We start from the raw sequence: 27,170 nt of genomic DNA on the forward strand, positions 1-27,170 counted from the left end.
AAAGGAAATGGTTTTGTACCTATTAATATTAAAAATACCTTCAAATAGAGTCTTTAAATACTTAATACTTCTGCAGAAGAAAACATTGATAGTATAAATAGATTCCTTGCATGATTTGTTGCCTAAAAAGTTACTTCTTGATTACTGTGAATAATTTATTACTGCTGCACATTGGAACCTCTGGGCATGACAGTCTATAGATGTGTAACATTGTTTGAGGGTCTAGTGTCAACTTTTACTGTAAATCAATGACATTTAAGTCTGTTTTCATAAAAATGGGGAAATAACAGGGTCAGAGTTAAGCTCAATGCTCATTGCATTAAACTTCCTCCTGTTTACCAGTTTAAGTGTCAGACATCTGTGATGACGGGGCTAAAGTCTAGAATATTGAGAAATCAGTCAAGCAGTGCCTGTGTCAGTGTGACTAGCATCTTATCTTATTTGCTGACCTGTGTGTGTATTTAATAACTTTTATTATTTTGTCTTGGAGGTGTGATATTCTTTTCTTTTCCTCTCCCTTCAAAAGTAACTGATGTCTTCCAGCCCTCTACTCCTATGTATGAGTGAAATTACCCCAGTAAAAAGGTACCTCATGCAGACCTAGAAGAGGAGATGGCCCTTGAAGGAGAAACTCTGTCATCAGCCACATCTTTAACAAATTTTGTGTGTTTAGGGGATGATTATCTCCTTTATAGCTTTTCTGATGTATTAATGTGACTTTTATAGGCAAGTCTGTGGTAATTTGTTTGGCCTGCTAAGTAGTTGGTTGTGATTTGTGTCTTAAATTAATCCATCCAAAATGGAACTTTACAGAGAGAATGATGTGTAGAATGTACAGAGCTCTATCAGGATCACCACTGTTGGGATGGCTTCTGTGTAAGCAGCTGTCTGTGACCAGAGTTCAAATTCATTGGAATGACTTGGTGAGGCATCCAAGATCCATCTAGTTCTCTTTACCCAAGCAGAAATAACCTTACAGCATATTGAGGAGGGTCTGGAGTCAGTCAGTTCTGACCCTTGGGGAGCCTTGTCTTGTACCTTTGTGTCTCTGTCTTTCGCACACATGCCAGTGTTACAAAAACCACAGCCAGAGGACTTGTGGTGCTTTATATGCAGCACTGCTGAGGGCATGATGCCTTAAAATTGCTGATATTTGAAGGCTTCTCAGTAATAAACTTATCTTAGGAAGGAGAGTATACGTGGTGTCTCTTCACTCAATTTGATAATTGATGGCTATGTGAGACTGTGCTGAGGAACCCTTCACCTCAATCACAGTTTGTGAACTGCTATGAATTTGTCTCAGAACTAATGTAACAAGTACAGATTAATTTTTGTTCAGCAACTTACTGAGCCTGGCCCTTCAATCAGATTGTATTTTGAACTAATACATGTGAGTTGTGTCACCTCTTCTGAAAGGAGGATTCTGATTACATTTCATAACTTCCTAGGTTTCACACCGATGTCAGTATCTCGTAATAAATTCACATGCAAGTAAGCCTTTGTGCTCTGAAATGCATCCACACTTCATATTGTGTGTCCATAAAAGGAAGATGTGTTGGAGTTTCAAAGTGATGAAGTTTAAAAAGTAATGCAATTTGATCCTTTCTGCCTTTATCAGGGGTCTTTAATACCTTGTTTTTTTATTACAGACAGAAATTCTGAAGTATAGCAAATAAAAGCCCTGATTAAAAATGTGACTATTAGAATGGATATAAATGTTTTTTAAACCTAATGAAGTAGTTTTCAATCATAGGCCTAAAACTTGCTTAGGAAGACACTGAGATGGGTTGAGGTTATAATTTTTAATTGTGGTTAGCATCTTATTGTGACTCAGGTTGGTGTCTCAGAATAGTAACAGATGTCGGGAATGGTTAAGATGGGTTTGTTTTTCATGCCTGGCACCATAATACAATAGCACTTTTGGCTTCTGGTGAAGGAAAAAACAAAGTGCTTTTTACAGAGCCCCTTGGTACCAATTAAAAGTTATGCCGGTGTTTAGAGAAGAAGTGATGCTGATGTTTGTCTCTGAGGTGAATTACTTGGACTATGTGTTTTACTCATCAAGTAGTACAGGAGTACTTGGCAGCTCTTACTCTGTGATTTCATAGCATGATTTAAAATGGGAACTGTAAGCTATAAACCAGGAACAATAGCTCTTACTCAGTGGACAGGAAAACGGGGAAGTACTTGTTAAAGCTTGTCAGTGAAATTTTATTTTTATGCACTACTTATCTGTGGGGTCACAATGCAGACATCAGCTTCTCAAATTAATCAGGAAACAATTTCCTCACAACCTGCAGCCTCTTCCTTCAAGTGAGCAGTTAATACTAGTGACTCAAAAAACATCAAGGATCACTACTCCCTCACTGAAAATGAGCATATCTCACTAGCTTTAATCGTTAAAAGCTGTAATAGGCCACGGAATGATTTCTGATAGACTGTCTAGATTAAAGAAGGTCAAAAGAACAAAACAGTAAGCAGAACTGCATATGGCTGAAGTAGCAAGCCGTTCCCAAGCCAGATGTGCATGAGAACTCCTGTTACTTCCATTGAATTTGGCTTGTACCATGAGATTCTACAAGTTGAAGCAGAGTCTTAGAGCAGATTTTTTTTTTTTTGTGGGGAGATATGGAGGAAAATGAAGTTCAAAATGAAATTTTATGCTAATGAGTTCTGTATCTATTTCTTCCTCTGACTTTGAGGAGATCAAGACCAGCATAAGAAGTTGTTATACATCATGCAGATAATTTGTAGCATTTTGCCAAGTTGGTGAGAGACTAGAAGTCAAACTTGATTATTTGATTTTAAGCTTTCAAAAACCAAATACCTTAATTTATTTCATACATCCTGTAATATTTAGATTTTATATCTAAAGCAGTGAGGCTTATAAGAAGTTTAGTGGGGGTAAACCAGGATGTACTGGGCCATCTTACTAATATTCACAAAATGGTTAATTTTTTTGTTTTCCAAGCATGTCAATTCAGAGACTTTACATACACAGAAGAGTGGGAATTGCATTTCTTTTAAGCACAGTCAGTAGATACCTGTTGCCTGTGGTGTAATGGGATAATTTTCTTTTTTTATTTTAAATTTCTAGTGTCTGTCTCATGCTTTTGTTCTGCTCTAGCATGCATGTTGTATGTTCTGATATTTGGTGTTGTTACAGTGCTGCTGTCAGGTGTGCTGTGTGTGGCTGTTGTTCTCCAAACACACACAGTGAGCAAAGAACAAAACTTCTGATCCTTGTGGGCTGTTGTTTCTAACTTTAAATTGACGTAACAGCTTTTTCCATTATTCACATCTACGGCCAAGATACAGAGCTTATGTGCAAGTTCACCCTTGCACAAAGTGGTTATGTGAAGCTGGAAAAATTGCTTGTAGAGTGAAATTTGAGATGTGTCTCTTTCCTGTAGAGGAGATGGCTCACTGAAAAGCCTACCTGCATGGGATACCATGAAGCCATGATACTGTGTGATGTCTTTTCCCTCTGATTACCAGTATGGACGCATTTGGTGGTGCAGGGAGCCACAGATGGTATTTCCCTGAATGCTGCTGGCTTCCCCATCATTCTGTCTACCAACATCTTGCAGCCCTGCAAGCAGAAGTTGTTCCTTGGTGTCGCAAGCTTGCCAAAGTATCAGTTGCTGCGTGGTATTTTTGCTATTGCATCAGGGCTGTAGAAATAATTGCTGCTTTCCTGCTTTGTTTTGTGAAATCTTCTCTCCCCCCACCTCAGTGCTGATCAGAATTGGTGGCTACTAAATGTGTGATCCACAGTGGCACGTGTGAAACGCTTAGCCTTTTAATGCTGATAAATTGCCATCCCTATGCTGAGCTTTTGTCATTTAGTCTGTGCTCTGCCTAATTAGAAGATTATCTGGATAGATGACAGAACAGTTTTCCTGTATGCTGTCATTGTTTATCTCTACTTCCTTGGATCCTCTTTTCTAGGATTAGCAATAGAAAATATAATACAAATAATAGTGGTTGAACTACGTTTGGGAGAATGATAAAGCAAATTTATTTGTAGTTGTGAAAACCTGGGAAATAAAACAATTGCAACCTGGATTAAACCTTTTAAAAATGTTTAGCAAAGTAGACAGTTCTAGATCTTTTTGAGATAGAAGAAAGCTTTTGAGATTTAAAACAGCTCTTTGGGTAGAGCTGTTTTAAATATTTAATTTGACTAAATAAAAATATTATCTTGGATCTGAAATGCTTTTATTCCCTGTGTCTTTATACAGAAAAAGAAAAATTGAGGAAGTCTTTCAAATGAGAACCATGTTCATCAGAAAAGATGAAACTTTACAAATTCTTTTGCCTGAACAATCAGTCCTACACAGAACTTTAGGTCACTTCTAAAAAACCTGGAATGCTTTTATGCTGCTTAATCTGTGACATATTGACATTTCACATCCAATTTTTTCCTCTCCTCTGAAGTTAATCCTCTAAATGTGATGGATTTATAATTCAATCTAGAAGGCACATGGAAAAAATTAGTGGCCTTTGCCTGTTAGGGGTCTGAGAGACCTTGCACAAGGGTAACTTCGCTCTTGCTGTAGTGTTCTTGGTGTATTGCCTCTTTGTGCTTTTTTCAGCCTTGAGAAATCACACCTTGTGAAGTAGGGCTCTGAGCTGGTTGTTCCCCATGCTTTGCCCCATCCCTTGTCCTGTGGAAGAATTTCACCAGGAAAATAATACCCTGAATGAAAGTATCACGTTTGGGGTGTTTACTGCCATAGTAGTTAGTTGCTGAGTTATGTAGCTGGTGGAGTCTGAGTAGCACAAGCTTCCTCATTGCTCTGAAAAGAAGCAGGTGGCAAGGGAATGGAGACTGGTTAAGGAATGACAGCAGTAAAGCTCACTGAAAAGATTCCTGCCTTGGTCACCCATTCTCCCCCTTGTGCTGGAGCTTTGTGGCTCTCAAGTCTGAGACAGAAAATTTTGAGAGTGCCTGTGGCACTTCTCCTTCCAAATGGAGGCGTTTTAACAGAGAATAGCGTCTTCACTGTGTCTGCTGGAGGATTTTAAAGCCTAAATGTGTTTATGGACTTCATTTTTACATGGTAAGCAGAATCTGGAGGTTCAATTGCAGCACAAAACTATTAATGGTTTGTGGAAGTTGAAATCAATTTGTTTGTGTTCTCATTAGCTGGTTGGGCTTCCGACATAAAAATAACCTTTCATCATGTACTGTTTGTTTCTAACAAGGGCTGACCTGAGTACCCTGGTGCCTTCCTACAGCATATCCTGTAGCTGTTTAAATTTTCTTTGGTCTTTTCAAGTGCCTGTCCAAACTGTGTGACTCAGGGCAGGGGTAGAGTTCCTGTCTGAAGTTTTCCTTTTTCATGTCTTTTAATCACTGAAGAGATAAATCAATGCTAAAAATCAGACTTCCTTAAACAGCATCACAAGAGCAGGTGCTGTGATTTCTGCATCATAAGAGAAGCTTCAGAAAGATACATGAAGTGTAGAATCATAAACACATTTAGGCTGGAAAAGACGTTTAAGATCATCAAGTCCATTTGTAATGTAACACTGGCAGGTTTATCACTAACCCATGTGCATTATAAAAGGCCAGTGTATTCTCAAGGACACAGTTGCAGTGATAGATTCTTTCTATTACAAGGATTTGATCCTAACCCTACATTTGCTCTGGGGGCATGCTTGGCTGGAAGCTCTTTATAGTCAAGGAAAACTTGGTACAGTTGCCCTAAACTATCTCAGTAGTTGAATAGAAATTGAAAACTATAAATAGTCGAAAAGCATGTCTATAGTTATCCGCATGATTTGGTAAATGTGATGGATTAACAAATAAAATTAAATCTGGTGAGAAAAACCTCTGAATTATGGAACTTGTGGAAAATAACAGTGACAGTCTTGGCTTGGATGAGCATACTCTTTCCTGGGTGGAAAACTGGCTGGATGGCTAAGCCCAGAGAGTGGTGGTGAGTGGGGTTAAATCCGGCTGCTGGTCTTTTCGAGGGCAGGAAGGCCCAGCAGAGGGATCTGGACAGGCTGAATCCATTGTCTGAAGCCATTTGTATGAGGTTCAACAAGGCAAAGTGCTCAGTCCTGCCCTTGGGTCACAACAACCCCAGGCAGTGCTACTGGCTTAGGGAAGAATGGCTGGAAAGCTGCCCAGGGTAAAAGGATCTGGCAGTGCTGGTCAGCAGCAGCTGAACATGAACCAGCAGTGCCCAGGTGGCCAAGAAGGCCAGTAGCATCCTGGCCTGGATCAGCAATGGTGTGGTAGCAGGACCAGGGCAGTGATTGTCCCCTGTACTCAGCACTGGTGAGGCCTTTCTTCAAATCCTGTGCTCAGTTCTGGGCCCCTCACTGCAAGAAGGACATTGAGGGGCTGGAGGGTGTGCAGAGAAGGGCAGCGGAGCTGGGGAAGGGTCTGGAGCACAAGTCTGATGAGGAGTGGCCAAGGGAGCTGGGGGTGTTTAGTCTGGAGAGAGGGAGGCTGAGGGGAGACCTTAATGTTCTCTACACTTTGTGAAGGAAGATTGTAGGGAGGTGGGTTTCTGTCTCTTAAGTAACAAGTAATAGAATGAGAAGAAATTGCCTCAAGTTACAACAGGGGAGGTTTAGACTGGATAGCAGGAAATCTTCACTGAAAGGCTTGTCAGGCACTGCAACAGGCCCAAGGAAGTGGTGGAATTGCCATCTGTGGACGTGTTCAAAAGATGTGTGGTTGTGGTTCTTGGGGATGTGGTTTTGGGGTCAGCTTGTCAGTGCTGGGTTAATGCTTGGACTCAGTCTTAAAGGTGTTGTTCCAGCCTAAGCAGTTCTGTTACTCTAACCTATGATCTCTTATATTTTTGATATTATTTATGTGTGAGACTTTCCAGTTAGTGGGTTACACAGCCTGATGTAAAAAGGTGCAGTTAACATCTCCCTGCTCTTCCACAAAGCACCAAATGATTATGCATTTCAACAGAGGGGTGCAAGTTCTTCAGTCTCTGCTGTTCCTTGCACAACTATCAGCCTCGAAAGCAAGGAAACACCTCGTTCCTTGCATTTAAAATTAAAAATATGAAACAAAGCTAAGCTTGATTTTTTTTTTTTTGTCTTTTTTTCCCCTCCCTTTCCTGCACTGAGCAGGGACAGATAGAGAATCTTAGCAGGTATTGGTGGGATGAAACTTCAGTCCTGGCCGGCTCAACAAAATCTGCCCCCCCCCCCCCCCCTCCTCCTTTGTTATACAGACATGACAAGAAAGTCCCTGCCCTCATGAACTTCAAATTTGAATAGAGGAAGCAAAGGTTATAAGAGGAAATAAAACTAATAGGGCCAGCTGACTGAACTGGAGTCCCCCACAGCCCATCAGGAGTAAAAGCAGGAATAGAAATACATCAGTGAAATCCCAAGGAGGCTAAGGTCTACACTGCTGTTCACACAGGAGGATATCCTCAGGCTATCCTGTATCTTCCTGTCCTCAGGAAATAATTCAGACAGGATGAGCCCTCAAAACAGCTCCATGGACATGTGGAGAGTAAAGCACAACTTAAAATCCCCTGGCTTCTCACCAGTAAAACAACTGGCTTGATTTCACATGGAATATCTAATTTGTGAAAACAAAGCTATCACATAGAGGATTGAAATTCAAGACATCACAGAAAACCTTTCAGACACTCACAACCTTGCCAGAAACCCAAAAGCATAAAATCAAGAGGTGCTGATTTACCACGTCAAATGGTATTAGATGTTTTTGGTTAAAAACTGCCCTGTGAATTATAGTCTTTTTTGGTAAAGGCTTGGCTTTGCTGCTCTGTCTCTGTAGTCACTGATGACCTTAAGGTGCTGCTGAGAAGGAAGTGGGTTTTAGCCCACATGTCCTGTTTTGTCTTTGTCCTCTACTCATTGCCTGAGTTCCTGAATACTTCCAGAAGTACATTAAGCAGACTAACATCTGTACAATAACTAACATCTGTTGAGCCTTTTTTGTCTCCTCCCCAGGGGACATGTGTGGCAGAGTGGCTTGTTTTATTTTAAATTGACTTTTAAAATAGCATAAAAGCACATTGCAAAAACCACCTTGAGAGTAAATACTCTCAAGTAATCTTTGAGAGGTTAACAAAAGCACATGGTACATGTGCACTTAGAAGATGAAGATACAGGAAGGTGCTATATAGTTCAAACAGAAGGCACCAGGGTGGGGTTTGGCCATTCCTCCCAGTGTGAGTTTGTTCAGTGAACCAGCCTGGGGAAGGTGCCTCACCCTGAGCTGATCAGCTGCACTTCTCTGTAGAAAGTATCTCTGAGCTGAAGGATTAAAGTTGCTGACTTGAGCCTTCAGTCTGGTGCTCTCATCATCCTCATGGGCTCAATGCCTTGTGCTGCCCACTGACATTTGTCCTCAGCTCAGGGAGTGCAGTTCTCAGCAGCCCTTCCTTGGGTAGTGCCTACGGTCTTCCATCAGAGCTGCCTGCCTTGCAAGCCATCTGCTGTATGTTTGCTTTTATTTTCCCCAAATGCTCTGTGAGTCTTTGGACTCGAAGGTGTGCAGGAAAATACGAGGCTTTCTTAATCGAGCAGTGTTCACAAAGATTTTTGTATGTGGAACTGAAATGTTAGCGTTCACTTTGCCATTCTGCCTGCCTCAGCTCACAAGAATTTCTCTTAAAAACTTATTAATAACTTGTGAGTTTCAGTGCTGCTTTTTCTAATTTGATTCTTCCTCTTATTAGTATCAGAATGACTGTTCTTGTTCATACTTTCATCTGTAAAACATTTCTGTTGCATCACTGATGATGACTGCATTGTTATTTTTTTATCGAACTTGCCAGATAGTCCTGTTTACAGAAGTTTAGAACTTTGGGCTGAGTAACTGGTTTGCATTAATTCTAGAGTAGTTTAGTTTTAGAAGTGAACTATGCCATCATCTCTTCGAACCTCCCACACAAAGCAGGGCCAATTCAAAAATTGTTTAGGATTGCTCAGGACCTTGTACTTACTACTGACATCCTGGACTGAGTTGCAATTATGAAAATTTTAATTGGAAAAACCCCAGAGGATATCTGCTGGTATACCATTACCATTGTTTTAACCAACAGTTAAGGTATTTTAAATGTGTACTAAAAATCTGTATTTTTTTTCCTTTTTTGCTGTTGTGGTCTGTTTGTAAAAGTCATTGCTTTTATCTTACTTCATTTGTGTAAGAGTGGGGAAAAAACCTTTCTGGTTCAACTTTTTAATGACATCTGCTTAAGGAAAAAAAGCTATACAAACGCCTGGTTAATTTGAGTACTACAGTAGGCATTGCACAGTTGCTGGGGTTTATTACCCATTTGCATGCCTGTTCTATAAAGAATGGTGAGTGAGATAAAGCAGTTGTTTGAGACCCAGCAGCCCCCGTGCACACTCCTGCTGCACACTTTGGCTACACACCAGCTCCATCTGCTGTTCCTCAACTGCAGCTTTCCCTGTGTGTCCAAACCTTTCACCCACAATTTTATATTGATCCTTGGGCTTCTTCCCTCTGGCTTGAAAAATTTTAACAAAGTTTTTACTCTTGTGAGAAGATACTCCTTGGGATACCTCCACACCGTGTTTTGATGTTCTGGATTTAGAATTTCTTTGAATTTCTTGGCAATAGCCAGCATTCATGGTACTTTCTTTTCTGACTGCCTTACAAACATTAGGTTTTGTTTTGGACTTTTTTTTTTTTACTCATGTTGTATGTCTTACCCTGCAGAGACAAGCTACTACAAGATATGAAGCCCCATCATTTAGAAGTAAAGGAGTTTCTCCTCTTCAGCTGAGTAATAGCTACTTGTGGTTTTTTGGTTTTGTTTTTTTTTGGTGTTTTTTTTTTCTTTTTTTTTTTTTTTTTCTGGGGAAGTGTGGATTTGTGTTTGTTCTGTCTGGGATCTTACATGTGTCCATGGTTGGATGTGCTGTGGGTATGATGAACAGAGGCAATCTAGCTGTTGTGGGAATATCAAATTTCTACAGATTGAGGAAGGAATAGGAAAGAATAACATGGCTGATGGCAGTGAGGGAGTGTACAGCATGTCAGAGTCAAAACAGAGGATCATGACTCTTTGATCAACATGGTTACTAAAACCACCAAAAGAAAACTTAAATTCTTGTATTTTTCTCCCTCTTGGTTTTGAAAGACAGACTCACTAGAACATTGTGATTTTGCGGTTTGTTTTGGGGAAGTAGATTTGCAGATCACATCAGAGGAAAACTCCAGTAAATCACATCTCTAAAGAAGACTAGCCATAATTTGGGAAAAGATGTGCATGTTGGAGTATCACTCTGCTAATTTTCTAGCTCTTGTGAAATAGGAACAGTAATATGGGCTTTAGAATCTGTTCTGCACAATACCCCATTGGATAAGCTCTGCCTGGTATCAAAAAATTTTCTCTCTTTACTGTTGTTTTTTTTTTTTTTAATTTGCTTGGGGGTCTTTTGGTTTTTGCTTTGTTTTTCCCTCTGCATTCTTTTTTGTCTGTTGTATGTCAAGTTGCCTGCACTGGTATATATCTTTGTAGTTAGGAAAGTTGAATACTTTTTGGGTCCTCTAGCTGGCTCTCTGGCTTCAGGCAGGAAGGATGCAGAATCAAGTTCTAAATCGAAATATTTAATTTTAGATTATTCCATAAAAGGTAAGCAGGACACATGGGCCTGTTTTTCCTATCTCTGGCAAGCAGCCTAACAAGAAATTTTAAATAGAGAAAAGAATTTCTCCCATTTACAAACAAACATGGAACAAAAGTTAGTTGTAACTTTCTAACAGTGTTGGAGTTTATCAAACTATACAGTGACTTTTTAGATGTGCCTTAGCTGATTGTTCTCTTTAATTGTCCCAAGGTCTTATGACCAGAGACTTTTTCAGTTGCTGACCTTGTTCTGCCTTTCTGCATTTAATCACTTTTAATAGGTGAAACTAAAATTAATAGCTGTGCAGGTGAGTTGTCAGTGTGAAACAAGCCCAGCGTGTGTTGTCAGTACTGAAGTTCAGTGGAAGAGCCCTTAAACATGCACATGATATTGCATCACCATGTACCTGTGAGTAAGGAGCAAATGGCCTCCTTGAGGAAAACAGTGAAAACATATAAAATAGTTTTATTTGGGTCTGGCAGCAGTCACTGAAGTCACTTACTGAAGGCCAAGACTTTGTCTCTCATCTGTCCACACTGTGCACAGACCTCCATCTGCTCCTGCTGTTGTAGCAGTGAGCTGCAGCACACACATCATCCCACTTGAGTCCAAGAGTGAGTAACCTTCGAGGGAGTTCAGAAAAAACATTTTGCAGGAGACTACATCTGAAATAAGTTCCTGTGCTCTGTTTGACCCAAAGCAAATATAAGTACCTGGTGTGGAGTAGTTGGATCCTGCAGGTCAAGTGTTAGGCTTTTCTGAGCTGCCTAAAGGAATCTGCCTAGTGGGTATGTTACTGTGATAACAGCAAGTGCTTGGATTTGGGTGCAATCTGCTGCTCTTCAACTTTAACTTGCTGGTGTTGCCAAAACAGGGAATGTGAAAGTTTGTTTCCTGTAGCAGCTGAGAGGTGTGGCAGAGTTTGGGTGTGAAGGCAGACGGATGGGTGAGCAGAGATCCTCAAGCCAGCAGATGTCAGGCTGTTACCACCAGCAGGAACCATGACAGGAAAAGGTGGATTGATGCGCTGATAAAAGTCAAAATTGGAAAGCTACAGGTCATCTTCAGCTGATGAATAAAAATAGTGAAGAATTGTGAATACATGGTAATTAAGTATGATAGGTCTTCTGGAGTAATTCTGTGGTGTGGTTTGGTTAGATTTTTTTTTTTTTTTATTTCATAGTAAAAGCCTGTATGGGTATTCCAGAATAAGGTTATGCCTATGCAGAGAGTTACTTGTAAAAGCAATTTACTTGTAAAAGCACAGCTTTCCAGTGTGGATGAATTCTAGGGGAAGGGTCAAGGTGGATGGTGAATACAAAGCAGTATTTTTCCAGTAAAAGCTGGAAAAAATGACCTTAGGAATTGAATTTCTAATGAGAGAATAAATGTAACACTGTGGAGTTTGAGTTAAAGGGTATGATGTATATAGGCTGGCAATATGTAGAACAGTGGTGAACAATAAAAACCCATTTTCTAACAAGACTCTGTTTAAATTTAATTCTTATACCAGAAGGAGGAGAGAAAGAAGAGGTGAGATTTTTGTTTGGTTTAGTTTTGGAGTTCTTTTTTGTTTAATTTGCTGGATTTTTTTAATAACTAGGCTAGTAAGGTTTGCCTGAGACTCAAAACATCCTGTGATGACTCTTTTTACTTATTGATAAGTTTTATTGCATGAGGTACTTTGTGACTTCTCTGCAGATTTGTCTGACTTCCTAAATATATTTAGAGTATCTGTTAAGTAGGATGCTATAAAAGGGGCATCGATTTTTTTTTCTTAATGCCTGAAGATAGCATTTCTCCTTCAGTACATACATCTGTAATTTTGACTATATTTTTTCACAAAGCAGAAATAATTAGATTAATTAGGAATATAAATTAATTTAATTACATTTTTTAAAAAATCTGTTAAGTAACTGTCAGCACTCCCAATAGGCTCCAGGATCAGTTCCAGCTTTCTGAACATGTTGCTGGTGCTTGTTCTTACAGATTGATCACTTTGGATTTGATGAAAATCGTACATTCCAGCAGCGGTACCTTGTAGCAGATCAGTACTGGAAGAAGGACAATGGACCAATACTGTTTTATACAGGCAATGAAGGAGACATCGAGTGGTTCTGCAACAACACGGTAGGTGGGAAACAGTAGGATTACTGTCCTGCCTGCCAGTAATGGCATCCTGAAAAAGGGATGAGGAGCAAGAAGACAGGTCGAAGGTCATTGAAGGATAAGTTTGTAATGATTGCTGTGATTGTTTTAGGGGGAAGAGGAAGCTGAACAAAAGCACAGAAAAAGTTTAAGGCGGTCTTATTTGAAGCCCAAACAAATAAAGGAATACACTTCTATTAAATTCCTGGAGCAGTGAAGAAAATTTCTAGAGGAAACACCATAGTTGCCCTCAGCTAACAGTTCAGAATTTTGGACCAAATGATACTTGTCCTAGTATTTTAGATTCCCCAAGTAAAATGGAAGGTTTTCATGTTTGCATTTTTGTTTCTCTATTAAGAAAAATATGAAGGGAGCTGGAAATCAGAGCCAGATAATTTTTGTTCTCTGCAGTACCTGTGGAAGTTCTTACATCCCTGACTGATACAAATGCAGAATGGAGTGTGTGGGTATTTTTCAGCCATTTCAAAACAAGGTCCAGTAACACGACAGGACATGGCATGTGCTGAGCTTAAAGCTACCAAGGACTGCTTGCATGCTTTGTTCTGCTAGCCAATGATCTCTGTCTGCTTCTTCTCATAGCTGGTGGTAACAAACTCTTACCAACAAGTAATGACAAGGTGTACTTATTTACTAGTTGAAAATGACTGTAATTGCAATGCTCTAGATTATTGTTTATTGCCAAACAAGTTTTGTGTTTTCTGTAATGTAGTCCTAGGTCAAATGCATGCTTTTCTCCTGTAGCCTTTTTTATTTCCTGTGTGTTAAGCTTGTGCCATAGGAATTCTTAAAAGTTAAACTTCCTGTGTGTAGTCACAAAACAAGGATACTTAATATTTCACAGCATTGAACTATACGTGCTGTCTTTGTATATATCAGCTTCCCTGGGTTGGTATCTGTTTTGTGTGTTTTCTTACTTAAAACCTTAAAACCAAATTGTAGTCTGTCTTCTTAGTGGCATTTTGATAGTGATGTCTTTCTAGTCAAAGAGTTGGAATACACTAGACTGAAGCGAGAGACTTATAAACAAGTTGAATCAATTATTTTCAGTGTCTGTTTTCCTCCCACCAGGGTTTTATGTGGGATGTGGCTGAGGATCTCAATGCCATGTTGGTATTTGCTGAACATAGATATTATGGAGAATCTTTGCCCTTTGGGAATGAGTCTTTCAGCGTAAGTGTCATCTTTTATCCTAATTAATGTATTCCATACAAACATAATTCTGCATATTTTAATTCTTGCCAGGGCATTGAGTGTTAACTTCAGTAATATATAACTCTTTTGTAACTATCAATTCTAGAGTTAAGAAATAAAACCAAACTAGAAGGGTTTTTTTAGTGCTTCATGTGTCACCTGCAAAGAATATTTCATTTGTTCTCAGGTACAGATTTAGATTTGTGAGTTTAGCTGTAGACCTGATTTTAACTCTAGCTGCTGTGGGGAATAGAAAGGCTGTTGCCTGAAATCACTCAAGCTGTCCATAACCTGCCTTCTTTCTCTCAGGATTCCAAGCATCTCAATTACCTGACATCAGAACAAGCTCTGGCAGACTTTGCAGTACTTGTTGAGTACTTAAAGACGACCATTGCAGGAGCCAAGCACAGTCCAGTCATAGCTATTGGAGGGTCTTATGGAGGAATGCTTGCAGCCTGGTTTAGGATGAAGTATCCCCATGTGGTGGTTGGGTGAGTGTGTTCCTCCTGCTTAAAGAGTGCAGGCATTTGTTCCTTCTCTGCTATAAATATTACTGCTCTGGGAGAAATACCATAATTCAAGCTGGCGTGAATTTTTCAGTGCTGGGAGAAGGATTCAAGTTACTTGAATTTGGGAGGAGGTGCTGTTTGCTTGACAGAGGCAACTGTTGGTCAGCAGGTACTGGATGGTGTATTTTGTCAGAGTTATCTGTTAGATTTGTGAAAACAACATGTGAACACTGACTTGGCACCTACTTTTTTAGGGTCTCCAGACTTTAGGCAGGTCTTTAATCTCTTCAATACCCTAGTTACCCTCTTGGAAACAATCTAGAGAGTATATTTTCATGGACTGGGCCTCTCTTCATTTGAGTTCACACAATGCCTAGTGAGAAAGACCTAATTGATAGATGAGAATGAAAAACAATAAAGTAACTAAGTCTGAATTTCTACCTTTTGTTTGATGATATTGTTGTACCAGTGTCCAAGACTTACATCCCTCAGCAGCCTTTTGCATACAGACCTGTGGAATAATTTTGCAGCGTTATGGTTAGTTCACCTAGAGCTCAGTGTCCAAGCTGAATTTTAAATGCTGCCTAGATAGTGGCTGTTGGGAGGGTATGGAATTCCATTTTGCAGGGGTTCAGGATCTTTTTCTGTCCCTTTGCAGAGCTCTGGCAGCCTCTGCCCCAATCTGGCAGTTTGGTGATTTGGTTCCATGTGGCACATTTTTCAGCATAGTGACCGATGATTTCAAAAAGAGTGGCAAGGGCTGCTCAGAGAGCATCCGGAATTCCTGGAATGCTATTAACCACCTTTCCTCAACAGGTAAGACCTCACCAGTGCTTTTTCAAAGAATAGTAAAGATCAGGAGTGAGTTACGACTTTCACATGTGTATATATTGGGTTTTTGAAACTCTGCTGCTAGTATTGAAAACTTCAATCTAGCACTACTTTTAAATGCCTGTGTTGTTGTGTCACAAACTTCTTTCAGGCCTGGTGGGGATGTAGAATCCAGGTCCAAACATTCCTAAGGTCAGATAAGGACAGACTTAAAATCAGAACCTCAAGGTTAATATTCCTTCTGACAAAATAGGCCAGATAGTCATTACTATAAAAAAAGTACTTTGCCAGCTGAGGTATTGAGGAAAAGAAAATTACTGCAGTCACTGTGAACTCAGTGACAGGGATTCAGCTGGGCTTGAGGATCTTTTCTAACCTAAGTGATTCTGTGGTTATACAACTACCTGAAAAGAGGTTATAGTGAGGTGCTGACTAAAATTTGATGTGCTGTGCTTGTATATGTATGGAATAATTTCACTAAATTAGTTAGGCTAAGTGAAAATTTTTTTTAGTAGCAGCACAACTGACATATGTGTTAATGGTACAATACATTAAATATTGTTTTATTCATTTATTTTTATTAAAGATGCAGGTTTGCAGTGGCTTTCCAACGCATTTCATTTGTGCAGCCCCTTAAAAACTCCTCAGGATGCTGCTGTATTGAAAAATTGGCTGAGTGAAACATGGGTAAACTTGGCTATGGTGAATTATCCCTATAAGGCTGACTTCTTGCAGCCTCTGCCAGCTTGGCCTATACAGGTAATTTAGGATAAATATCTTGTAGAATTGACTATTTGATTTAATTAATTCTCTCCTCCTCTCCTAACTTGCACCTTTTCCTTTGTTTTCTTGGCTCCATAGAAGCAATGTGCTGAGAAAAGACAACCAAGATAGTATCTTGTGCATATCTCAGTTTGTTGCCTAACTGCCCCTTGTAGGTCTAACAGGTTCTATCAACAGCCCAGGAGAAAAAAAAAAGTGCCAGGGGTGACTGAGAAGCCTCAGCTGTCCTGCAGAGCTGTTCTTGAGTAGCAGAAATGCTGTACAAAAAGCACATGCAGATAGAGTTCCTGACGTGAGACTTAGCTGACAGAGCTTGCAACTGAACAAGTTTTGAGCCTATGACCTTTTTGATGTGGGAAAACTAGTGAGAGAGAAAATGTGGATCTCCACAAATATGTTCACCTTGAAAATTATTTCTGCTTATAAGCCTAACCCAGAAAAGGCCACTACCCATCTGGACAATACTAATGTATGAAATCTGATTTATATAAGCTGTTAAGTGTAGTTATGATATTTTATGAAAATCCTTTTGCCAGGATTTTCTTCTCCTGAGAAGCTGAGGGGCCTCAGGAATAAAATGTAAACAATGACTATCTGCTGTTGTGGAATGTTATAGGTGCTTCCTTGTTTGGTCTATGTTAAATGTTTCTACTTAATAACCAATCAAGGATGCAGCTAACTCAGACTCTCTGGTCAGTCACAAGACTTTGTTATAGATTCTATTTTATTCCTGTCTTGCTTTCTGATAATTCCTTTCTCTGCTCTTTTAGTGTAATTTTAGTTTAACATTTTTAATATAATATATATCATAATATAATAAACCAACCTTCTGAAACATGGAGTCAGGATTTCTCATCTCACATCCTTATCCTGGCTACCCTGAATGCCTCAGTTTAAGATACTGAATTTTCTGAAACAGTAGCTCTATTAGGACTCTTAAGAGCAAGAAAGGGGGAGGGAAATGTGGAATAGATGATCTTGGAGGTCTTTTCCAATGTTAATGAGTGGCTGGATATATACATATGTATGTCTGTATGTGTGTTGTTTAATCTGTTCTCTCTTGTGGGCTACCTACATCAAATTGCAAAGAACCCTAATCGATACCTGGAGCTTCTCTGTTAGATATGTGTAGGTCCTGTCTTTAATTACAGAAGTACTAAATACTATTTATTAAATATAATCTATTTAAAATTATGGGAAATGGATGGAAAAATTTGGCAAATGAAACATTAAAGCGGCGCTGTTGGGTTTTTAAAATTTTTTTTTTAGTCAGGAAATACAAAGTTACAGGTTCCTCATAGTAGCATGCTCTGCACATATATGATACTGCATTTTGTGATAATCAGGATATATAACTTCATAGACACTTCCTGGAAGTGGTCTGATTGTACTTGGAAAATAAATTAATATCCTACCAGGTGCCATGTATAAATATTTAATTCCTATAGATTGAGATGACTTCTTATCTCTTCATTGCAGGAAGTCTGCAAGTTCTTGAAGGATCCCAGTCTCTCTGACAAATTGTTGCTGCAGAATGTTTTCCAGGCAGTAAATTTATATTACAATTATACAGGAGAGGCCTCATGCTTAGATGTGTCGCAGACTGCAACGAAGAGTCTGGGTGAAATGGGTTGGTACTACCAGGTATGCTCACTAATCTTTATAAATTGCAAGTCAGTGGTGGTTTTTTGACCTAGAGCTGATGAGAATTGTCGTTTAGCTGTCAATATATTGTGCCAGAAGTATTGATGTGTACTGATGACAAGCATAGTCACAAACCAAGTGTGTTTGTAGTGGAGAAGGCAAGGCAGAAAAGAGAAGCAGCTTTCCCAGGAGGTTTAGATTGTATCTTCATTATCTAGCTACTTGTTGAGTTTCAGGTGTTCATATAGACTGGAAAATGATGTACAGCAGACTATTGTAAGTTGTGTAGGGCAGTCAGTTGTATGAGGTCTAACAAGGCAAAGTGGTGGGTCCTGCACTTGGGTCACAACAACCCAGGCAGGGCTAGAGGCTGAGGGCAGAGTGGCTGTGAAGCTGCCTGGTGGAAAAGGACCTGGGGGTTCTGGTCAACAGCAGCTGAGCATGAGCCAGCATGTGCCAAGAAGGCCAATGGCATCCTGGCCTGGATCAGCAACGGTGCGGCCAGCTGGACCAGGGCAGTGACTGTCCCCTGTACTCAGCACTGGTGAGGCCTCTCCTCAAATCCTGTGCTCAGTTATGGGCCCCTCACTGCAAGAAGGACATTGAGGGGCTGGAGCGTGCCCAGAGAAGGGCAGTGGAGCTGGGGAAGGGTCTGGAGCACAAGTCTGGTGAGGAGTGCCTGAGGGAACTGAGGTGTTTAGCCTGGAGAAAAGGAGGAGGCTGAGGGGAGACCTTAATGTTCTCTACAACTTTGTGAAAGAAGATTGTAGGGAGGTAGGTTTCTGTCTCTTAAGTAACAAGCAATAGAATGGGAAGAAGTGGACTGAAGCTGTACCAGGGGAGATGTAGATTGAGTATTAGGAAAAATGTCAAGCCCTGAAACAGGCTACAAAAGGAAACGGTGGAGTCACCATCCTGGTGTTTTTTAAAAGATACTGTGCACTTAGGTACATGGTTTAGAGGTGGACTCAGCACTTCTGGTTTATGGTTGAATTCAGTCTTACAAGGTATTTTCCAACCTAAATGATTGTGTAGTAGTTATGTAGTAATTACTGATCAAATGGTCTTTGAGCCTGCTTTTTTTAAATACTGCATTAACAGCTATTGGATGTTCTCCTCAGAATATATTTTATTGACCTGCCCTTTCTTTCAGGCTTGCACTGAGATGGTGATGCCCTTGTGCACAGATGGTGTCCATGACATGTTTGAGCCTCAGAAGTGGGACTTTGATGCACTTTCAGAAGAGTGTTTCAGGATGTGGGGAGTGAGGCCTCGCCTCTCTTGGATTCTTTCTATGTTTGGAGGAAAAAACATCAGTTCACACAGCAACATCATCTTCAGGTAAGCCTTGTTTCAACTGATGGTGTAGAGTCTTCCACCAGTTTGGGTTTCCAGTGTAGAGAATCTGCTCCAAATAGCAAAGGGATCTGTCTCCAGCTGAATAAATGATGGGTATGCTTTGTGTTGCTGTTGAGAGTAAAATGGTCAGTCTGCAGTGGCCAAAGAAGCCAACTGTTCTGTTACCGCTTGTGCGACTCTAAAAGAAGAATCTGGGCTAGGATTTTGCCAAACATCATCTTTCCATGTGGATTCCTTCTTACCTTGTGGCCAAATTCCAGGTTTCCTATACCAGTAAATTCCTATTTTTGTGAACCCAAAGCACTGTCGCTTACAGACAAAAGGGAAATCTAAATGAGTTCTAGCTATAACACAATCTTGATCACCAAAATTACTGCTCTGAGTGATAGCCTTGTGAAGGGGCTGGCATGGCATTCCTTTTTCCCTTTGGTACAGAAAAGAGAGGGAAGTAACTTTGGGGGTTTTTCTATTACTGCCAACAGCTTTTTCTTTTAGTGGCATTTAGGCAAGTTTCAACAAACTTGTGTAAGATCCAAATACAAAGATGTTTCTGTTTTAGGAAGGAATACTGGTAATACAACAAAAGTTTGTCTGAAACACCTTTGTATATGGACAAAAAGTGAAAGAAATGTTTGTCTGGCACAAAAAACTAGTCCATGCTGCTTGCTCTCTATTCAGCCTTCACTTCCCTGACTTTTAAGATGAAACTCTGCTGTCTTTAAAGGGAGGTTCATGTGGTTTTATTTATGCTGTCAGGTGATCCAGGTGAGTATTGTCTATCCATCAGGTTCTGGTGCAGGAGGGAGGTGTTCCACAAACCCTTTGAGACCTCAAGAGTCCTGACTTGCTGTACCCATTGCCCACTGTGGGAAGCTCCCGGATATGTATTCCTCTGGTTAAAATTTTGCAAGGCCTTTTTATGAAACACCTTGACACTTCTACAAACCAAGCTCAGAATTAGTCTTTTGGATGTGGTAGATAGGGATGCATTTTAAAAGTAGAAAGTTCTCACTTGAATTGAGGGTTATTTTCTGGATCACAGCTGTTACTGTCGGTCTGTTTGGCTGCAAAGGCCTTTTGCTTTCCTCTTGCTTGCCTCTTGCTGTTTCTGTCCCAGCAGGATATCTACTCTGGAGGGAGAAATCCCACCCTGTTTTGGAAAACTTTTTAATAAAAAAAATTTGTTGGTTTTACTTAGTTTCTGCATAGTGTTGCTTATTTCCAAGGCTGCACAGCCCTGTACAGTAGAAATCTGCTTTGTAAGCAATAGACAAGCAAACAAATCTAAGTAAGTGTTTAAGAATTTATGCCAGCTGAAGGAGCTGGAAATGAGAAAAGCCTGAAAGCAACCAAATGAATGTTAAAGTAGTGCTGTACACACAAAGCTTTTGGATCTCAAGCTGGGATGTTTCTCTTCAAACAAATACATTGTCAACACTGTACATTTTATATAAGAGCCTTTTATCCTCCAACACTGCAGAGTGCTTTACAAAAAACATCTCAGTGTTTACCAGGGGATGTGGCTCCCTGTGGGGTGAAAGGGACTGTGTTTCAAGTGACAGGCAACTTGCACAACAGTGTAGAGCAGGAAGGGAAAAGTACTCCATCTAAAAAGACCCGCTGTAGGGTGGATTTATCCAGACGCAGTGGGATTTGGCCAGGATGCTTAAACTGGTGCTGCTGCTTCTCCCTCTGTGGGCAGTACATCACTCTGCACAGTCATACTGTTGTTAGTACTGCGTGGGATTAATGCAGGGAATTCCACTGCCATTCTGGTACCTTCCTGGAGTAACACAGTGTGCAAGTGGTTACTTAGGCTGTGGGCAGATGGTACTTGCCTGTTCTAGGCAGGACACCTTTATTAAGACTAGTCTGAGGAAATTGGGGGTTTCAGAACACTGTTTCCTCTTTCCCTTCTAGCAATTTCCCCTCCTCTTGTGGGAACATGCTGTGTACTTGGTGTGGAAATGTTGCACAGCGGTAGGAAGTGACATTTTAACACTGTTTATACATGTGGTGGCAGAGAGCTTGTAGCAGTTGTGGTGTCTCATCATCTGTGTACTGTGGTAGTCAAAATCAGCCTAGGTTATATCAGACAGTGTGAAATTGGGTGTGCACAGTCTAAAAATGGGATTTTTCAGTCTCAGTGAATCACACCTAAGTTGTAGGCTTTTGAGTCAGGGCACCCACATACTCAGTCCTGCACTGGCACGGGAGAGGCAGAAAGTGAAGGCTCTGTTTTAAGAGATTCTGGTGCTCTGTGCAGAAGGGAGAATTGCTAGCACTCAAGGAAGGAATGGAGGCAGACAAGAGAAGGCAGAACAATGTGTTCTGAAGGCATTGTTCTTGAAAACAATGTGTTCAGAACAATGTGTGATGAAGAGAAAAGGTTAGAGAAAAAAGTTAACAGGAAACATGACAATTGTGGAGGGTGGTGGTTATATTAAAAAAGAATGCACAGACAGTGCTGCTACAATTGTGTAAAACTTCTGGGCAGGACAGGAGAGCTGAAGAGAATATAGGAAAGGGAACTGTGCTGTGGGATAGGCAGAACCTTATGGATGCTGTCAAGGAAGTATATTAATTGAAAACAGGACTAGCATGCTGATTTTTGCGCTGTTTTTTTTCCTGAAGTCCTGCTTGCCTGGCCACTGCTAGAAAGAAACGGCTGACTTCTTCTTTATCTTCTTTTGCTTCTTTGGTTTATACTGGGAAATTCCTGTCTTGTGAGATGGGCAAATGAGTACTTACATGCATGCTTAGTTTTAACACCTAAATAATTGATTCCAGTTGGAATGATCTTAATCTGCAACAACTGAAAAGATTTATGATTTTGTGGTGAGCCCTTCATCCCCCTCCTTTCAAGTTTCACTTCCCAAGCTGCGTCAGTGCCTCTGGTGCCATCCTTTGGAAGGAGATGCAGAGGATGCAGCCAGAAGCTCACAGAAAAGCCTGTGGCATGCTTAGCTTCCACATGACTGGGACCAAAAGATCCAAGTTCATGTGCATCATGAGTCTCTCAGCAACTCATTCCCCTGTTGCCAAGGTGCTCTGCTGATTCAGGTGACCTTTTAAATCCAATGCTTTTGGCTTATTGGGCAGCTCTCAGTGCTTTTTGTTTTGCAGATACAAAGTGTTTCTCTTGTCCTAAGTCATATTTAGAATAACTGGAAGAAAGAACTACAGAGACTCAAGAGACTTAGTTGTTTTGGGTTTTTTTCAGTGGTGAAACAAGTAAAATATTAGTTTAGACCCCAGGTTTTTTACTTCTAGTTATTTATAAAAAAGCTTTTTAAAAAAGTATTTATTTTACTGTTATTTTCTGGTGCTACCATTGTGGTATTTTTCTAGCTGCATATCTCTGTGTCAAGGATGCTTTAATTTCTTAGCTTCTTCTAGAAATTCACCCTCTCATACCACAGCCCATCTCTGAAATTTCCTTTTGTGGGCAGGTCCAGTGTTTTAAGTGAGAAACAGATCTAGGTTTGTGTAGCTCCACAAGTATATGGATGTTGCTTTCTTTGTGCAGAAAGATGGGCCATGTGTGGGAAGGTTATTACAGTAAAGGAAAATAAGATATAGTAGGGGTTATTGGTTCAAGTCCAAAGCTAGGAATGAGAGATGGAAAGCTGTCTCCCAGCTGAGCCATTGGCCTGCTCTATGGACTATTATTTGGAGCCATATCTATAGAGTAAGGAATTTTTAAAATTGATCTAGGATGAGGGAGGAGGAGGAGTAAATGGTATTAAGTTGTCCTGTCACAGAGGAAGAGTCAGTTTAGACAGTTTTTTAAGGGATATAATCTTCATTTTCATATGGTTGTTATTAAAGTCAGTGCACTAACAAACCATCCAAGCATTTCTTTGCAAAACCAGGTTGGCACTCAGCTGAGACAGCAAAAGGTAGAACTTCCTAAAAATTCAGCTCTAAAGGGTCCAGTGAGTAATTTGTTTATGGCAGACGGTGAAGAAGGAAAATGAAGTGCTTTAGTTTAGGAGTTTGGGCATGTTTTGGTAGAGGGAAACTTGAGACTTTAATGGCAATTACAGGTGGCAGCAGATTTCTCTTCAGAGGCTTTTGCACTTTTATAGGTTATTATCTGAATTAGCAGATAATTAATGAAAGGTGTTGCCTTGCTTAAGCTGCTGATAGCTCCATACCTTTGTCAAAAAGTTGCTTCTTAGCAGAGGGGTGGGCACAAAACATTGAGATAGGGCTGACCTCTGTTTCTGTTGCTGCACATGCAAAATTAGTAGAACGGTTGATGTGAGTTGCAGCCTTGCTGCTGACTGCTGTGCACATGTACCCTAATGAAATAGTCTTTCCTTACAGCAATGGTGGCCTGGATCCGTGGTCTGCAGGTGGGGTGACCCAGAACATCACCAATTCCCTCGTGGCAGTTGTGATCCCGGATGGGGCCCATCACCTGGACCTACGCAGCCGGAACCCTTTGGACCCCAAGTCTGTGCAGCAAGCTCGAGCCATGGAGATCTGCCTCATGAAGGAGTGGATTGAAAAGGCCAGGCACAGCCACTGAAGTGGTACTGCAACAACTGTGGCCATTTCATCTCTCTTGGCTTTGCTGGGAGTAGGGCCAGGCCTTGCGATACGGTCATTGGAGCATTTCCCTCCTGCTTCCTCACCTGCACCGCAGTGGTCACCATGGCTCGTGTCCATGAGAGAGGCAGGCAGCAGATGGATGGAGAGCATTCTCAGATGATAAACTCCAGTCAGAGTGCATGGATTGAGCTACCTGCTCTGGTTTGCTTTCCTCTTCTGCTCTTCTGAAATGCTGTACTTTACTGCACAGTAATGGGTTCTTGTTCTAGGCTTGTTGCTCTTCTCCTCGCTGCGCTGAGTGATTGTTCCAACTGCTGGTGTATCCAACAGTGGATTACATGGGAGTGCTGTTGGTAGTGAAACTCTTGCTGCCTCCAGTGTGACTGAATTTCAGACATCCTCTGCTGGTGGACATAATGAGGGAACAGAAATCACATCTTACTGTAATGTTTGGTGGAGATGTAGGGAAGGCCTGGGGAAAGTGGCTGTGCTGTTTGTAGGGAAACTAAACCCTTACCCAGCCCTTACCCTTTGGATTCAGTGTTGGAAAAGAAGTAAATGTACAACTTTTTTTTTCTACCTAGTTTTCCAGCAGCTTATTCATCAGTGGATTTTTGTACTCTGTGCTGTACTGAATGGTCAGGGCTGGGCCCAGACTCACTCTGCTGATAACTGGCTGAGCATGCAGAATCTGCATCAAGATTTTACTTCTTCTTTTGCTGTGAGTTCTAATTCTGAGCTATGTCACTATCTGTGCTGATGGTTACCAAAGAAAACTGAGTATATTTTGTGTGTGTATCCCTCACAAATTCTTAGCTTTTTAAAATCAGGAAGCTTTTGAAGCTATTCTCTCGAAGAGAAAATGTGACACTTGTGCTGGCTACATCTTATGAAGTGATAAATAATTGGGGCTGTGCCTTGTGTGGGTTCTTCCCTCCCCTTCATTCTGTGTATTGTTCAAATTCTGCATGATCTGTTTGCTGATGGCTCTTCAATAAAAGCCTTTAAAAAAATTGTTTGCTGGACAAACTATTGAAAACACAGAATGCAGCTATTCCCTTGGATCAGCCTAAAGCCTGATGCTGAGCTCACCAAGCCAGGTGCACTGGGCTTTCTGTAAGGCTTCCAAAGCAGACAAACTGCCCTGATTCATGAGACAGCATATTTGACATTAATAAATGGCTGGGGCAGTCCCCTTGTTTTCCAGCTTTGGCTTCATTCACACTGCAGCCCTTCTTCAGAAAGGATTCTTTGCAGTTTAAAGGACAACTGCATTTTAGAATGACTCAGGCAAGTCTTCATGTCCCCAGACTCTTATAATTCCATCTCTGTTAAAAAGTTTTCTCAGCTTTGGTGGTATGCCTGACAGTTGAGTATATTCCTAAGATCCCAGGTGGCCCTTTCTGTTTCCAGTCTCCTCCAGTCCTCTGGGAACAAAGAGAGCCCAACACTGAATTTTTATCTTTTCAAACACTCCTGTGTATCTTCTTTCCAGTAGATTATCTTTTTCCTCATCTAGTGTTAAACATGGCATTTATGTTCAGACTCTGCAGTCTGAACATTCCTGTGCTTTTGAGCAAGGTAATTTAGAGACTCCAGAGAACAAGGCCAGGGCTTAAGGATGAGCTGTGTGGGATTTGCCTGAAACCTATTGACTAAAAGCTGTTGGTGTTCCCCTTTTCCAATAGTTCCAGTTTTTGCTGTAAATATATTCCAGACTCTCACTCATGGACTTTAGAATCCTTATTTAGAAACATAGAAACATTTAGAATCCTTGGATAGAAACATATCCTTGATTGTTTTGAAACAAAAGGTATTGGGTTTTGATCAGTTATGTTACAGGAAAGTTTTTAGAAATACTGTTGTATTTTCTTACACGTTAATTGATGTGTGGTAATGTCCTGGTTTACTGCGGGGTGAGGATTGAGACCTGTAAGACTTAGTATAAATTTGGGGATCAGAAATTATTTGCTTGAGCAAACAAGATCCTGGTCCAATTGCTCCCACTAGTCCTCTGATTGTCCAGGGTGCTACCCCAAGTGAAAATTTTGGGATAAGCATTTCCATGTTGTATGGATAAAGATGTGAACAGCCCAAATTAACAGCTACTCCATATTATTAGTCAGCTTGTGTCTCCTCTTTCTCTCCTGCTAGTGAACTTACTGTCTCAGGAAACAGCTGCTGCTTTGTTGTATGGAAAACACTTTTTAGTTTCAAGCAGCATAAGTAATTTAAAGTTTCATTCCTCTTTCTCTTTTCACTCCTTTCATAAGCAAAAAAAAGTTACCTTCAACAACATTTAGGACCATATGCATTTTTTCAGTTTTAAGTTTTGTGAAATGACACTTAAATTTTTTTTTCAGAGGTGTTTTGTTTGTGTTTTTTGTTTGTTGGGGGGGGATGTTAATACTCTTTAATGTTCCATACAGGTTCTGTCTGTGAGACCGATTCAAGTGCACTTTGGATCAGGTTCTTATTGGTTGGACCAGTTTATGAATTATGTGACTTGTTTTTATGGAATTTTTAATTGATTTTACTTTTTTCCCATCAAGCTGAGTAGGTCTTATTTATCTCAGACATTCATCTCAGATAGGTCTCATTATCTCAAACATTCAGACTTCATTTTAAAATCCATATACACATTTTGAATGCTACCAAGGGACAGCCCTGTGGTTTGGCTACCTTATCTAACTGTTAGCTCTCCTGTGTGCTTCATACAGGTGAGAATGAGTTGGGCCATAACAAATAAATGGTTGATGGATCTTTCCAGGCATATGATGATGGGCCATACTTCCTCTCAGGATTATGTAAGTCTTTGGCTTGTGTCAGAAATTACTGGAATTTAAGACTTTGTGTTTCCCACTCACTGGGAAAAATGCAGAAGGAAAAAGAATTAATGTTTTCCCCAAAGCATGAATCTTGGTGTTGAGCCTGCAGTTTGTATCAATAAAAATGCATTGGAATAATGATGAGTTTCTGGAACTGGATTTTGTTTTGCAGGGACATCAATTTTTATCCTTTGGCAGATTCCAAGTTCTGCAAGTGACATTGTCTGGTTTTTGCTTGACTCTTGAGAAGCTGGGGGAGGGCTGGTTACAGGAATCCTTGAGTCACGCACATGGCAGTCAGGCTGACAGATGGTGAGTCTGCACCCCTTTGGGAGTTTCTCATTTCGGAGCTTTGGCTGTGGTGAGGAGCAGGTGTATGAGCTGGTTGTTCTCTGTAGGTGACCACACTTAATGCAGTCAAGCTACCTATTATGGGAAAAGTCCTTTTTCCTTTTGAAAGCTTTCCCAGGCAAACACACACTTCTCACCTGTCCATACTGAGGAAGGTTGTGAGGACAGATCTATAATGTCCCCTGACCTGACTAGAGGAGGTTTTAACCAAATAGTTAACAGGGCAGAGCTAAGGCTGCAGGCTCTTGGGAAGGAGCTAAATAGGTTCTGCAACTCATTTTGTTTGTAGGATAATTTTAATTTTGAAGATGATCAAATATTTCATCAT

At 40.5% G+C, this 27,170-nt stretch overlaps 1 protein-coding gene across 1 annotated transcript in view; it reads left to right on the plus strand.

The window, feature by feature from the left end:
• Window positions 1-26,629, plus strand: part of LOC119706134 (prolylcarboxypeptidase) — a 29,838-nt gene extending 3,209 nt beyond the window's left edge. The window contains exons 2-9 of the mRNA XM_038149366.1: window positions 12,607-12,747; window positions 13,855-13,956; window positions 14,287-14,468; window positions 15,145-15,302; window positions 15,904-16,076; window positions 17,580-17,744; window positions 18,898-19,085; window positions 23,436-26,629. Of these exons, the coding sequence (XP_038005294.1) occupies window positions 12,607-12,747; window positions 13,855-13,956; window positions 14,287-14,468; window positions 15,145-15,302; window positions 15,904-16,076; window positions 17,580-17,744; window positions 18,898-19,085; window positions 23,436-23,640 (1,314 nt within the window). The 3' untranslated portion in view covers window positions 23,641-26,629. The remainder of the gene's footprint in view (window positions 1-12,606; window positions 12,748-13,854; window positions 13,957-14,286; window positions 14,469-15,144; window positions 15,303-15,903; window positions 16,077-17,579; window positions 17,745-18,897; window positions 19,086-23,435) is intronic.
• Window positions 26,630-27,170: the final 541 nt, after the last annotated feature.

This window comes from Motacilla alba, chromosome 1, assembly GCF_015832195.1.
Source record: "Motacilla alba alba isolate MOTALB_02 chromosome 1, Motacilla_alba_V1.0_pri, whole genome shotgun sequence".
NCBI classification, from domain to species: domain Eukaryota; kingdom Metazoa; phylum Chordata; class Aves; order Passeriformes; family Motacillidae; genus Motacilla; species Motacilla alba.